The sequence below is a fragment of the Boleophthalmus pectinirostris genome, unplaced genomic scaffold, assembly GCF_026225935.1.
Source record: "Boleophthalmus pectinirostris isolate CB_2022bp ecotype Guang Dong unplaced genomic scaffold, ASM2622593v1 HiC_scaffold_14, whole genome shotgun sequence".
Taxonomy (NCBI): Eukaryota; Metazoa; Chordata; class Actinopteri; order Gobiiformes; family Gobiidae; genus Boleophthalmus; species Boleophthalmus pectinirostris.
In genome coordinates this window covers 17,635,600-17,648,118 of record NW_026571047.1, presented here as the reverse complement: position 1 = coordinate 17,648,118, position 12,519 = coordinate 17,635,600, and the positions used below count along the sequence as shown (strand labels likewise).

General features: G+C 36.1%; 1 protein-coding gene across 1 annotated transcript in view; it reads right to left on the bottom strand.

Annotated features, from left to right (window-relative positions):
• Positions 1 to 2,598: 2,598 nt before the first annotated feature.
• LOC110154202 (corticotropin-releasing factor receptor 1) overlaps positions 2,599 to 12,519 on the bottom strand; it is a 92,147-nt gene continuing 82,226 nt past the window's right edge. The window contains exons 11-14 of the mRNA XM_020918162.2: positions 8,000 to 8,085; positions 7,634 to 7,769; positions 6,482 to 6,523; positions 2,599 to 4,355 (exon numbers count right to left, since the gene is read on the bottom strand). Coding sequence (XP_020773821.1) covers positions 4,215 to 4,355; positions 6,482 to 6,523; positions 7,634 to 7,769; positions 8,000 to 8,085 — 405 coding nt within the window. The 3' untranslated portion in view covers positions 2,599 to 4,214. The remainder of the gene's footprint in view (positions 4,356 to 6,481; positions 6,524 to 7,633; positions 7,770 to 7,999; positions 8,086 to 12,519) is intronic.

The window sequence follows — 12,519 nt, the reverse complement described above, 5'->3', positions numbered from 1 at the left end:
ATTTGCACTACAATTACTTATTCTCACTATAAATTCACGCAGCGTAATATTTTTCAAATCGTATTTTATTAAATTGCAACTCTCTTATTTGCAGTAGTTAGTTTTTGCAGCTCATGCTAAACAAATGGTTGCAGAGTCGAGACTGTAGTTTCGCATTCACCAAGAACAAATCAAGAGAGACCTAATAAATATGGGGACATGTGAGCGTAACCCTACATTAAGAGCCGTATAGGTAGGCCTGTGAACCGAATGCTATAAATATTTTAAGATGATGGTGCAAATGCCACTGGTATTTTAAATTATATTCACCAAAGTGCCACTTTACTCTTCACCAGAAATATTGCTGCTTAGTAGGCCTACACAACTTCAGTATATGGAGGGGTATGGTTGGGGTTGGTACAGTAATATTGCAGCCTTACAAAGATGGGGTAGCCTCAATGGGGTAGCCTACTTCTACTTAAATAGGCCTGTGTAATGTTCAGTAGGTTAACTTGTAGGGCTGATATCTATGGGGAAAAAAAGCTCACAGACAGTTGCAATTGGACAAACATTTGTGATCAGGACATTATGATTTGATGTGAGAATATAGTCTGTTTTAAAGTGTACATCGAATTTGTGGACCTGCTGTGAGTTTTATTTGTATTTGTATAACCTTAGAACATTTTATGCTCTGACTAAATATATTAATCATTTTCCAGGCAGTGGTCCATTTTGATATTGTTATCTGACTGGAGGAAAACTCAGATAAATACATCGAATGATAAAATAGGCCTCCATATCCTACTAATAATAAGATGGATAATATTGACACTTTCAAATGCAGTATCAGGTATTTGGCAATATCTAACTAACTGAATGAATCCTGGTGTGCACTAGGTCTAATCTCTTCTTTCATCTTATCCAACGTAGTAGTTCTTGAATGGCTCCACGTAAGCATTTGATTTTAAGGTCTAGCGTAGATTGGATTTCATTTTTTACTTTTACTTATTTATTTTGACTAATTTGTAAGTTACTATAAACTCTCAACTTCTGCCAAGCCTTCAAATGTAGGTATAGAGACAAAGCACTAGATGGCGCTAATACATTGCAGTTGGAAACTACTGTAAATTAATTTCAACGTTCTAATAATTTGCTATAGCATCTTTGGCATTCAACTATTTCATCCTTTTTCATTACTAAATAATTAATTGACCCTAGTTGTGAGCCAATTTTTGTTCCAGCTTTTTATCAAGTCCAACTGTTTTGCCACATGGGGAGTATCAGGCATCCTATAGTTAAACATGTTTTTCATGAAAGCTTTTACTCTCTGAAACATATGCATTCCCTGTAAAACTCACGAAGACCATTTATTCCCAATCAATATAAAAATGTATGTTGGAGCATGCTTGTCCACACAACAGGAGGTCTAGGAATGCCAGTGTGATGTAAATATGTTATAGTTGTTTTCCATGTATTACTCATCAGTTCCACAAGAATAGGCAATCAAATAAAAGGGATATAGTATACAAACATATGTGTCATTGCTATACCATAGTAATGGGAAAGTCTTTTATCAGTGCTATCACATATATATACATATTCTTGAATGAGAGCGATGGCTTTATGGACTTCCTCATTAGTGTATCTTAATAGGGTTACTGTAACAAAGTGCACTGTATATTATCTAATCTATCCATAGTTGGTCCCATTTAATAAAACGTTTCAATATTTGGCTAGAGTAACTTTGTCCTGTTATGTCTTTATTCAGAGCGTTTTTTTTTTTGTTTTTTTTTTTTTTTTTACACAAACACAAGGTACAACAACTCTCAATAAAATAACTAATGATCATATTTGGGGTTGTGTGGAATATTTTAAAACAAGAAATCCAAATTTAAATAAAATATTTGATCTTAATTGTATTACTTATAGCCTTATCAAGCAAGAGGACTGTTATTTAACACCATGAATCAAACCAAATCATCAGCTTCTTCTGCAGTGATAATGAAGCTGACATGCACCACACTCCCATCGCGAAAGCCTGATTTCAAGATAATGCTGCCAAATAGGGCTAATCATGAACCCAAGGCTGCTCCATAGGCTATATATGTTCTGCCCTGTGTTTGCATGACCATTCACATTCCATTTAACAATATAGTATCACAACAAGCTTTTCAAATACAACTGCCATCAGGCTGTCATACTGTGACACTCAACACTTGTCACACAATAATATTTCTACAAATCCACTGTAGTATTGCAGATTCAAAGACAGAGGGGAAAGGAGCGTATTTTTTAACTCCTGTTCATGGAGAGAAGGGTGCATGTTTACTTGGGCAGAAAGAACTGGTCTAAAAGCCAGTGTCAGGATACACTCTCCTTAGAGACGCACACACAAAGCTTAAAAGGATCGCACGGAGCGCAAAATGTATTTCTTGTTTTCTTTGTCTCAGGGGAAGCCATCCATAGACAAATGGCAGTGTGATCCAAGACTCCGGCTTTAAAGTGTAGTACCCATCACAGCTGCTCCACATGTACTAGTATTTTTTTTTTTATAGAAGAGGTATATCCAGTTGTTTTTCTGAAAAGACGGGGTATAAATAAACCAGATTTGACATCCAAGCCATTTGTTAAATTTTTAATTCAGTCAAACACAAATTGACATTTTCAAGTATGAAAATAACAATATTGTAAAATAAATAACAATAAATAATATTGTGTTTTACATAATGAATTTGACTGACCATCACACACAGTACGTACCACTTTAGAAATTATCAATAATTTCTTTTGTTGACCCTTTTCACTGTGTTGGAATGACACATTGAGGTGTACTCTTACACATGCTGCTTATTCCTGCTGTTTTAAAAAGGTGACATTTTGAACATTTTTACAGTGCATATAAACAATAAATTTTAATTTTTTAACACAATAACTGTGTTTTTTTCTTTTTTTCAAAGTACTTTAAAAGGCAGCTACACTGACTGCTTGGTATTTAGCATAAGAATATTACATAGTGGAGTGGCTGGTGTTTAAATAATCCTCTTAACTTTATCAACCATAACTCCCACATCACTGAAGATGACAGCTCCAAGTGTTAAGGAGAAACAATGAGGTCAATATACAATACGTATGACTTTAACAGCAGTTGATAAAAATGCACAGGTGCAGGACATGACGTATCTGAGGAATGTGGTCTGTGAGTGGCAACTGTGCCCCTGCCATTTACAGCGCATATTTTGTGTTCGGTTGGACTGATACTGGTGAACACCTCTGGATCCAGAATTTATAAGTATTTACAAGATATCTGTAACAATATCCACTCAAATATCAAACTTCAGGAAACCAGCAGAAAGCTGACCACAGCGTGCTGTGGGGAGATCTGTTTACAATGCACCATATTGAATGTGCTAATAAAGAGGCAGCAATAGTAAGTCTCTGCTTGACTGGAAGAGTTTTATTACAAAACATAGATGTATTTTTGGAAAATATATTCCCAAAATGAGGCAATATGTGGTCAACAGAAGTGTGTGTAAACGAGAATGTGCTTCACTTTAAAGTCACTGATTGTGTATGGCATATTTTTGTAGTAAAACTCTTCCATTTGAACATAAGGAATGTATTTTGAGTTTTGTGTTCTGGAATAAAACTAGAGCATGTACTAAGCTGAAAGACAATAGAGTAAAATACCACAATATTAAAGGGGATCAACACGCTGACCAGACATTTGTTGAAAACATTAAAAACAGAAACTAAACAATAAAACGTAATTTCAATAGCTTCATTGTCCCAGCAGCAGAATGTCATTTGAGTCAAGGGCCATCGGGCCTCAGTCCAGTGCAGTGCAGTCCAGCAGCACTAGCTCTGGCTCTCCAATAGTGAGGTGTGAAACAGATTTTTAATTTAATGGATTTTAAATACATAATATTAAGTCTTGTACATTCACAACAGCTGAAACCGATCAAAACATATCTTGGTCACTTCTTGCTTTGTGTAATCCACTAAAATCCTGTTTGATAAAATCTGCAGTGTCCTTCCTCACTCTCCTCTTTCATTTATCCACTAAGTCTATGTATGGTCTCTCCTGAGGTTTCAAAGACTGCTGTAGCCTCTTTCTCTTTGCTCCCTGGCCTTGTCCCAGCTCAGAGAGTCTTTCAGTGTACTCCACAAACTGATGACGCTGACAGACTAAAGTTTCAATCCAAAAGCGTGTCCTGGGACAAAGCTGGTCTCCTGTTTCATAGAGAGGTGGACTGCTTGATGCTGTGGAAGCTGACCCGTGAAGGTGACGTGGGGATGGACATGGCCTGGGTCATCCTGGCTCGGATCGAGTGCTGCTCCTGCCACCGGTGGAAACGCTTCCTCACGGCTGACCGCACCTGTCAGCAGACAAAACATATTTACTGAATGGCAGGAGGTCAAGTCATTAAACACCACATAGTACAGTTCGGTTAAGAGATTGTCTGACCTTGAGTTGGAAGTCAATACATAAACTCATATATTTTTACCAACATTCTTTTCTTGAAATGCTTGTTCTAATGCAAAACACTAGCTGCTACATGATTAAATTATTTGTCCCCACTTCAGTTAAACAACAGCATATGATATGAGAACATTTTAAAGATTCTATATTATATATTATGAAGATCAATGCCACTAATTGGGAATTTTAATTAAATGGAAAGGATATATGTTGTTTCTGAAAGTAAAACAACTACTACTTAATCCAACATGTACCTGAGATAGACACTGAAACAGCAATATTGCCAAAAACATACATTGTACATCTCTTTGCTACTTATTTTTATACATTTTGCTACTCATTTTGAATTGTTACCTATTTTGAATTTATTATTAACTATTATATTTTTGCTCTATATTATTTTATATGTGATGTGATGTGTGTAAATCTAAGTCTGTTTATTATTTAAACCAACATAAACGAGATTCCTCCCTGTTTAACACATTAAAACAAGCTCAAATCCCCGACAGCTGTCTCATATTTTTTCACATGAATATTGAGTACTTTACATTATACATTATACTGCATATTGCCTGCATATTGCCCTGTTATTCTCAGTGTGTCTGTGGTTGCATATTTCTCTAGAACCTTTATCCTTCACTTGCTCTGAGCTGAAACTAAACTCTAAATCAATATCATCTGCAAACTACACATGCTGGTTAAGCCCCTTGTTGGCGATACAGCAGGGTCTATGATGAGACATTCATCCATCATACGACCAGATAAGGCTTTGAGGGACTCTGAGACAAGAGCAATGCAGTGAGTTGAAACTACAGCTCCACGCAACCAAGGGAATAACCAATGTAACCCTAGTGGCAAATATGTGGTTTAATAAGGCTTCAAGCGTGCTGCAAATATGCTAATACAATCCAACTGATGTTTGCAATCGTATGTGTTGTATACACTGTACTGTACATGTATAAGGTCATTTGCTTCTTTGTTGAAGGGATTTTTATGGAAAAGGAAAAAATGCTGTACTGAAAATTAATTGCAACATGGATCTAAATAAGAGTTAAACCTTCACGTAATTGTCCTCACTGTGAATAAACAGCTGAATTTAAATAAAATATAAATGTCATTTCTTTCCACTAATCTTGTTGGTTGTGACATCCTTCAAGATTTTTCAGTTTAGCTTAGCATACAATTCTTTTCGAGACTGGTAACACTAAATATATAACAATAAATACACCAAGCCATCAAGCCAATGAAACATCGCTGTAGGAAGGTAATAGAAAATAAAATCTGTGTTTAAAGGTGTACTATGTAACTTTTCTGGTGGCGGATATGCAAACTGTTGTCTCCAGGGAGATGTTTGGCTGGAGTTTTTCAATGAGTGTAATTAAACTTGTGTATCTCCATGGAAACAAGCAGGAGACACCACCAGACCAAGTTGCAGGTGAGATCTTTGGAGAGGAGGGCCCACTCACAGTAAGAATGCATATTGATGACATTTGTAATTGAATTGTTGGAAGATTAATAAGTTTAATGCTATACTATGAAACATTTCAAGCAAAATGATAAGATTTTCATGGAGACAAACAGATGGCAAACCCTCAACCAGAAAAATTACATAGTGCACCAACTTCAGTCTGGCCACATTTTTGCTAGCAAAATACATTTTAAATGCCTTTTAAACCTTTATTGAACAACACATTAAGCAGATTGTGCTTACAGAGACCTTGTAAAATTTCATTGCTATTTTTATAGGATTTCGGCTTGTTATCCAATTAGCCCTGGCACTGTCACTAGGCGTAAGAAGTGATGTCATTTATGTCACACTTAGTCCACTGTGACGACTAATTGCACCTAAATATAAATGCTGTACTCCTCATCACTCAACCCCACACCCAGTGCACACGTGAACAGCAGAGGCCACCAAAAGGATAGAGTGGAAACGCCCAAAGCCCTACTATAAAACCAGTGTCTAGAGCAGAGGGAGCTGTGAAATGTTGGATCAATACAAGAGGATGTGAATCTGCTTACCTCACTATTTAGGAAGCAGTAAAATACTGACACAAAGAAGCCCTGTGTGAGAGGTGAGATAGAGACAAAACATGATTAAAGAGGGGTCGTTACAACATCAGCATAAACACAATTTAATCACACACAAGGGCTTAACACATGCATCACACTGATTCACTCTGTCCTTTTTTGGCAACAGCAGAACCATCACTCATTTCATTTAGGCTACATCAACAAATTTAAAATGTTTATTTCACTGTTCAATTCAAAGTGAAATCCACCTATTTGTTTTAATGTGAGGATTTAATTAGAGAAAAAAACAAATTTCAGTCTTATTTCAATCATAAAAAACATTACATAACACTTAAGAATCATCTGTTCCCTTGTGGGATTGTGGCAGGAAATGATCTGCCTCCTCATTTGAAGGGATTTGCTAATTAATTTGGATTTTCTTTTCGCCTCTTTAAGATTTATAATATATTTAGCAATTTGCAGGCTTGGGACTGGTTTATATGCTTCACTTTATTTTTAATGATAAAATCTATTTTTCACATAAGAATTACTGCACATAATTGAAGCATCGTGTTGAATACTACGGGCAGATGATTAGCAGAGGCTTATGGTAATTGAAAATCCTTTAAATCCCTAATAAAATATGACTAGAGTGAAGGTGTTCATTTTGCTCTATCTAATATAACTTATTCATAATATTGTTTATTTGCACCTATATTGCAGAATTTTAAAATGCAATGTGCTATAAAAAATACTGCACTTACGGTATCTGTGCTTTACATAAGTACATTTTAAAGGGGATACTTTTTACTTTAACTTACTACATTAGAGAGCAGGTATCTGTACTCTCTACTCCACTACATTTCTGAATTAGACTGAAAAATGAAAGGTACTTTTTATTGTCTGAGAACTGAAGAAAATGTTTCATTCAGTCAATCAGTTCAACTGTATCTATTGAATAAAATTCAGCACAAATCTTTATCAAAATCATTACATTTGAAACTTTATGGATCTAAGAATCTGCGCACAATACTTGTACTTTTTAGTCTTTAAAAGTACTGAGTAAAAACTGAGTACCAATACTTCTTCCACCACTGTCTATGAATACAATTACATGACATTCAGTCTGTGTTATATCTGTAATTTCTCCTGGTAACTCACCTGAAAGGACTCCAAAAATGAGTTGAAATAAATGAATACACTTTGTGAGATCTCATCCTCTCCTGGATTGACAAAAAACAGCATATATGTGATTCCTAGGAGAGGCAGCAGCACCAGTGTAGCCTTCACCGCTTTCCTGAAGAGAAACAGAGCAGACATGACAGTGTTAGCATGGCTATCTTTGGACACTAGTGTCTGCTATCTGTGCTATCACACCACTACTTTGTTGAATAAAAAGAGGGACCCCTGTACCCATCGCCGGTCAAGTGGAAAACATGAATTATTTACGATGTACAAAAAGAATACCTCAAGAGTTTTGACTTTTGAATATTTAGGCAGTGCCGATTGCAGGGGCAGTTTGTTTACCTGTACTGGATGGTTTCAGATGTGGTGGAGGCGCGCAGTTTGGTCATCAGGATCCGCACAATGTTGAAGAGGAAAATAAAATTGATCTATGGAAAGAAAAATAAGAAAACATAATAACTAAAAGTACAGAACAAAGCACATAACAAGAATGAAAATTGTTTGTAATTAATAATGAGTGATACAACTGTTATTAATATTTGAACAGAAAGGGAACAGGACTAGAGAAGGTCACACTTCAACATATCATCTAAATTATTAAAAAAACTAAATTCCACATGAATACATTCAAACATATACTGTGTGTTTCTACCATAGACTGTATATATAAATGGATATAGCTAATCCGCTAGCTGCCACATTCACAACTTGAAGTGACCATGGGCGCTCTTCTGGCTCCATCGACTCTGGCTCCAATTAACATTACATTAAAAAACTGTCACCCCTCTTTGTAACTGAGCCTTGTCATTTTGGTCTTAAAATTCTCATATTAACCCTCGGGCGGGTACTTTTTTTTTCATTTAACCAATCACTGCTATTTGGTTGTGACATATGTAATGCAAACTGGTATATTAAACTTTTCCCAAGTCCCGTAGGAAAAAGGGCAATAAAGTCTTTCCCCTTGATAAAATTCACCGAACATTCTCTTTGTCCCAGCTTTAAATCCTCGATCTCTGGAATCGTTGCCAACACAGAATATATGGATCTTCACTGATTGGCTGGTGGCCAAATTCGCAATTCCAGTGTTCTTGCAAACTGTCTAGTGTATTCCAATTCCTGAACTAGTCGCTGGAGAGAAATGAAATTGAGTGGAGGCACTAGGTGGCGCCAGCCTGGCTACCTCTCTACATGATCCTGGTGTTTTTATTTTGCTATTTTGTCCAAAAATAAATTTCTATTCTTAATCTGGAACTCAGCTCAAAATTCACTCCTAAAACTGCTTGCCTCGTCAGTTTTCGTGGAGACAAACGCGATGGGTGACGTCACATTTCCTTAGCTCACTTCTTTATCCAATCTATGATTTCTACCTATAATACCAAATTAGTGAACATACAAATAGTTAAATATTGTATTATATTGTAAAACTGGCATGGAGGCAAGATGACAGTTTTGTTAATGATCATATACAGTATGTGATTACAGTTTTAATCACTATAAAATATAAAGTTAATAATTTGTAATTTTTTCTGTAGATATTTCTAATAAAAACAACAAAACCAAACCAAAAAAAAAATCTGACCTCTGCCCCCCATGTGAGAGTGTGACATAATCAAAGAATCTGGAAACAACCAATCGTGTGAGCCACCACCACAGCAGTAACAGAGGAAGTAGCAGCTGTTTTTCGCGTACTAGTATTTTAACAGTGTGTACTCACATGTAGAGTACTTGAACGCTTTTTAAACAATAATCAAAAATAACCTTAAATATTACACTATTACTGTAGTTTTTATTTTCCCATAACTATTAAAGGGTCGCCCACACTGTTACTAATATAGTGACTCATTGCCAACACACATCACCAGCTCCAAACTTGCACATAGCCATACTTTTCATTATAATCCATTTTACAGCAGCAGAGGGTCACCTATTATTCTTTCAGCAGCTTTTGTTCAAGCAAGAACCACTTTTGTGTTGAGCTCCTACTCAATTCTGTGCCCATAAGTGTATGTAGGTTAAAATGTAAGATGATAGCGCCATGTATTTTTCATAGCATATTTTCCTTACTGTACAATATGTGGCACTGTTAAGCTAGGCGTGTCATATCATATGGGGTTTTTACAGTCCTGGTACAGTATCTCTGGCTCTTGAACTATTTTGAACACCTTAGCTTTGGTATTTCCTGTAATATAACATGAAAGTATGTACTAAATCTCGCAAAGAGATAGCTGACATGAAATTTGTCCATAGAGAATTCTGGCATGGCATCTGGTGGTGCTTTGAAAAGTGAAGTAGTTTTTCTAGCTGTTGCCAAAAATGCTAAACTGTGTAATGAAGGAAATTTGAACAGTGGCAAGATCAAAACACATCTGGTGAATGTGTATGAATTTAAAAACACAAAGGAGCTTCCTGGATTGTGATATACTGGTGAAGCTTACACCAGAGATGGGCAGGTGTTGAGTATGCTATAGATAGACCAAAATGAATATTCAAAGTTATAATTATCAGGTCAATCCATTCAAAAGTTGATATAAAAGTTACCACACATTTGCATTTTTGTTAATCATAGTTATAATAGAACACATTTGCTTGGGATATTTAATGTTCTGAACAGAATATAAATGAACTGGGTGTTTTTCCATTGAGGGAAAGATTAATACAATTAAAATATTTTTTCTTTTACATCAAAAGAACCACATCCAGTTTTTAAAGAATTATACACTACTTGGAAAAGAAAAGAAAAGAAAAGAAAAGAAGGGTCACAGAGAAGGAGAGAACTGATGATGGCATATATTTACTATAACTTATTACTATGAAGTTTTTTGGTTGTTGCTTTTGTTAAATCCAGATACAGAAACAAAAATCTAAATTCACTTGCTACAGTCTTATACTCTTATTGTCAATACCAAGATGAGACTAAGTCCTAATACTCGGCCCTAATTAATATGCTAATCAGAGTAAGAAGAAGATAATTTCCTCTTGCAATTCCCAAATGACAAGGCCTTAGTAAGTCTTACCACAATTACTAAAATATGCATTTGTTCAAAAGGAGATTTGTAAGCCTTACTAATCTCATGTTTCTGAATGGGCAGCCTGAGACCTCTTTTCCCACATGGTGATGACATAAAATGAGTAGCCCACGCAATAAGTGTGAATGATGTAACCTAGGAGAAAATAGCTGAGGGAATAGTTTCCAAGCCCCGGTGACCTGACCTCCACTGTTGAGGGGGAACATGTGGACTACTGGTCTTAAACTAAAGCTCCAATGGTTCCACTGGTGTTTAGGGGCTTTAAGAGCATCCGGTATATGTGCATAATCCCATAGTGTCCTAAGTGTTGATATAATGTCATTGAAAGTCTGTAACAGTGCTCCCTCACCCCCTGGAAAGAGCCGTAATAAATGATGCTGACCTGACGATGATCCCGAGGGATCAAGGGTCTAGACCAAAGATTCTCAAAGTTCTCACAACAAGTGCAGCCTCAGAAAGTAATTTGATTTCTTGGTATAATCTATGTGAAATTAAACGTTTTCAGTCCAAACCAGATCAACAAAACACCTTGCTACGCTGCAGCTGATGTCGTCAACATTCCCTGGCTGTGTTGAAGCTAACTGAAAGCACTGCTCTGTTTAGAAGATCTGTTACTCATAAACTTAATCTGATCTTTATTTGAACACAATCTGACCAGAAAGAGCTGGCTTGGTTGTAACTAGAACTGGTGATCTGATTTGTGCTGTTAAACAAGTCTCACATACATACAATTACAGTCACAAGCTAGCTAGCATAAGGCAACAGTTTTTCAGTTACTCCCACATTTTTGTTAAAAATGAAACACCTAAACAGGACTATGAATGCTCATATTGGTCATAGGCTCCTGAAAATGTGTTGTTTAAATCTATTTTGTGTTTTTTTCTTTTTTCATTTTCAGATGCATCTCGTTGCATCTCTAATTCTGGAATATTTAGAACAGCCCCAGTATGACGCCAAGTACCAATAGACAGAAACTTCTAATGGATCTAAACCAAGACCTAAACCAGATTACAACTCCACTGAAATTCTATCACGAGTTTAGAGCGGGTAAGAGGTAAGAATACCTGAGAATTACTTCTAAACCAAGATTTAATAAGGTCTAAAATAGGTCTTAGTCACTCCAAGTGCACAATGTAACTTTTCTGGTAGAAGTTCTGCCACCTGCTCGCTGACTTGACGTCATTTAAATGTTTTTGTTTTGCCTGGAATGTTCCACAGCATGGCATTACACCATCTTGCTAATAACAGGTTTACAGCCAGCAGCACCTTGAAAAACTTACTGTAGAAGAAGCTACCTTATTGTGTTCATGGAAATAAGTACTATAAGCATTGAAAGAAAAGCAATAGTGGCAGGTAGCAGGCTCTACACTGAAAAAGATACATAGTGCACCTGTAAACCAGATATTAAAAAAACAAGACAAATGCCATTAAGGACAATTTTAATAATAAATGTAATCTAAACAAAGAATAAAACATGTCTAAAAGTAAAATAAAAATAGTAAATTATAATTAAACCAGGAATATAACCATAAAACCACATTAGGTTATAAATAAGTACACTGGGGGTGAATTTCAAAAGCCCATTTGAACACTTCGTATCACTGTTACCCCATTATAGTTTGAGACTCTAAGCTGTAGCAGAAGATACAGCTCTGTTTTAACTATTTGAGAGGCATATTCCAGGAGGCAGATGTAAGCTTGTGCACAGAACAAAGCAGCCGAGGAAGAGACAATAAGTGGCTCTGGCGAAGATTACTTTTTCACTACGAAAGAGAGGATGAAAAGATAAAAAAGAATATAGCATCCCTGACAGTGGACAGAGGGGATATTTTAGTA